General features: G+C 56.9%; 1 protein-coding gene across 3 annotated transcripts in view; it reads left to right on the top strand.

The window, feature by feature from the left end:
• The first annotated feature begins 1191 nt into the window (after positions 1-1191).
• PRRX1 (paired related homeobox 1) overlaps positions 1192-3063 on the top strand; it is a 70708-nt gene continuing 68836 nt past the window's right edge. The window contains exon 1 of one of the 3 annotated variants that reach the window (XM_011371715.2): positions 1192-2869. In XM_011371715.2, coding sequence (XP_011370017.1) covers positions 2629-2869 — 241 coding nt within the window. In that variant the 5' untranslated portion in view covers positions 1192-2628. The remainder of the gene's footprint in view (positions 2870-3063) is intronic. The other 2 variants (XM_011371714.2, XM_011371716.2) reach the window with 2 other exon arrangements.

Genomic DNA, 3063 nt, shown 5'->3' with positions numbered 1-3063 from the left:
CAGAAGGCAGCCGCTTGGCCGCGGGCCCTCCAGGCCCACCGGGGACGCGCTCGCCTCCCACCCGCGTCCGCTCCCGGGCCCCGCCGCGGACAGATGTTTACCGCTCCGAGCCCCGGCCGCTGGGGAGACGGCGACGGGCGCGGCACACCGCGCGGTGCTGGCGGGCTCTGGGCTCCCGGTCGGGGGCACGAGCGGGCGGGGGCGGAAAGAGGAGGGGGAGCGGGTGGACTAATGATGAAAAAGTCTCCTGCATCCCGGCTCCTTAATTAAATGCATGGAAAGAACCGAGGCGAGCACATCTGGTTTCAATCTGCAGCCCTTTGATGGCATCAAATGTGCTTTTCCCAGATCAGGGCTGGGAGTTCTGGGCTCACTATGGCCGTTTGGAGCCCAGAAACCATTTACACACTCTCGGACCCTTCTTTCTCTCCAGTCGAGCCTCTCGGCTATAGGAGAATAGAAAAGGAAAAAAGTCTAGTAATCAAGGGGGTGAGGAGTGTGTGTGTGTGTGTGTGTGTGTGTGTGTGTAAGGAACATAAAACGCCACAAATAAGCACTTAATATTTTACTTACTCGTCATATAGTAACTCATTTCTAATGAGACTATTAAAGCTGTTACCAAATTCCAACAGGTCATGAAAAAATCGCTCGGCACCTCTCTGTCCTCTGTCAAGCGAGAGCTCACAGACAGGCGACAGAGCGTTATCCGCGGCGGCCGGGCTCCTTCCCCGCGCCCCGCGCCCCACGCCACGGCACCGGGCTGGACCCCGAGCCACGCACCAGCCTCTCGGGCGAGCGCCCTGCCTGCTCCGCATCTGGGCAAGCGACCTTGGCCCCACCAAAAAAGGCTACGAAATTGGCCGGATTGTGGGGAGAGGGGAGCAATTATGATAGACTCCTAGAGTCCTTTCCTCCAGCTAAAGAAATATGTAAATGTCCTACCGCCTGGGGCGGCGGGGAGGGGGGGTGTTCCTAGCGGACGCAGGGAGAAGACTCGAATAGACCCTGTGCTCTCTCGATCACCTCCCCCAGTCTGCCTTCGTCCGCGGAAGAAGCGCGGGGGAGCCCCGTTATTACCGCTCCTGTTATTTTATTGCGTTATTTAATAGGCTGTCTCTACGGAGCCAGCGTAGCCCGCGTACGCTCGCTCTCTCTCTCCCACGTCCTCTCGGGCGCTCCCCACCCGCCACCCCTCCCCGAAACTGTTAGAACAGCAAGGAAGCGTTTACAAACATTAAAAGGCAGAGGGAGAAGAAAATTTGATCGAGGCGGTTGTGGATTTTTCCCCAACAAGTTTCCCCGCAGCTGTTATCAAAACATGCAGATGAGTTTTCCGACAGGATCTTAAGCGAATCCAGAGGAGTTAACGCAGGAGCAAAACAATCAGCCCGTTGGAAGGGACTGCGGGTTTCAGTTCGTCTTTCTTCCCCGTGATACTGTTGCAAGGGAATGATAATTAGACCTTTACTTAAAAAAAAAAAAAAATCCGAAGGGGCTCTCGCGCTTTCTCTTCCCTCCCTCTTCCTTCCCTCCTCCCTCCCTCCCTCCCTCTCTCTCTCTCTTGCTCAGATGTTGGCAAAGGGGTTTTTTTCTTAATCAGACTGTTTTTCGGTCCGAGGGAAAGGAGGAAGAAGGAGATTGCGATGGAGAAAGGGGGTCTGTAAAACGTCAGGCGCCGCACAAAGGCTTTGCCACGTAATTACAGGCTCCTATTAAGTCGAGATCTGCCCTCCCTGGGGTCTCCAATTTGCTTGTATCCCCTACAAAGCCTCCTCCGCATGCCAGTTTGTGCCTTTTGAAGTGCCAGAGCTTCTTGATCCAACCGAGAAGGGAAAAGGAGCTCGGCAAGGAGAGGGGGAGAGAGAGAAGGGAGAGGGGGGAAGCCCACCACCACCCTCCTCCGGACTCCTGAAGTCTTTTTTTTTTTTTTTTTTCTCCTCCTAACGAAAAGTAAAGTGAGAATCCTGCTCTCCAATACATCTGCAAGACATCACCCCTCTGCTCCTGAAACTTTAGTCACTCCTGAGAATCCGCAGGAGTGCAGAGAGGGGGGACACGTTTTCTCGAAGATGTTTTAAAGCTGGAACAAGCCTTCTTCTGTTGGTGCTTGAACTCTTGCCTGGGAATAACTTTTTTAACCTTTAAAAAAAAAAAAACCCGCTGTGATTCTTCTCCGCCACCCCTCTTCTCGCTTCTCGTTCGCCTGACTCCCCCGCCCTGCCGGCCTCGGCTCTGCGCTCTCCCCCTTACTGTTATTTTTAGTGTGTGCGTGTGGACGCCTTTGGAGAGGTGGACGGAATTTTTTTTTCTCCTGACTTGAACGTAGGGTGACTTTTTAATTTTATTTTTTTGGTGTGGATTATCTCTTTGGATTGCGCCGGACTTGGCCTCAGGAAGGCAACCGAGGCTGCTAAAGGCTGCGGGTGGAGAACGCTCTGCTCTGCACGAGGGGGTCCCCCGCCCTCTCTCAGCTTTTTTTTTTTTTTTTTGTCCTCCTCTCTCTCTCTCTCTCTCTCTCCACTCCCCCCTCTCTCTTCCCCACTCGGCTCCTCTCCCCCCTCGCGCCCACAGCGTTTGGTGTTGATTCGAGCGGGAAGAGGGGGGTGGGTGGGATCGGAGGGGGAGACCATGACCTCCAGCTACGGGCACGTTCTGGAGCGGCAACCGGCGCTGGGCGGCCGCTTGGACAGCCCGGGCAACCTCGACACCCTGCAGGCGAAAAAGAACTTCTCCGTCAGTCACCTGCTAGACCTGGAGGAAGCCGGGGACATGGTGGCGGCGCAGGCGGACGAGAGCGTGGGCGAAGCGGGCCGGAGCCTGCTGGAGTCGCCGGGACTCACCAGCGGCAGCGACACCCCGCAGCAGGACAGTGAGTGAGGGGCGCGTGGCCGCGGGGCTGCGTGTCGCGGACGGAGGGCGGGAGTCCGGGCTGGGCGGCTGGAGCCCGCCCGGGGCCAGGGGAAGAAGGTCGGGGACAGACGAGAGGTGGTGGCAGTGGCCGGAGGAAGGGCCCGTCACAACCAGGGGAAGGGGCATGAGAAAGGAAGGCGTAGCCGGGGCGGG

This window comes from Pteropus vampyrus, unplaced genomic scaffold (assembly GCF_000151845.1).
Source record: "Pteropus vampyrus isolate Shadow unplaced genomic scaffold, Pvam_2.0 Scaffold194, whole genome shotgun sequence".
Lineage (NCBI taxonomy): Eukaryota > Metazoa > Chordata > Mammalia > Chiroptera > Pteropodidae > Pteropus > Pteropus vampyrus.
This window is presented reverse-complemented; position numbering and strand designations above follow the sequence as displayed.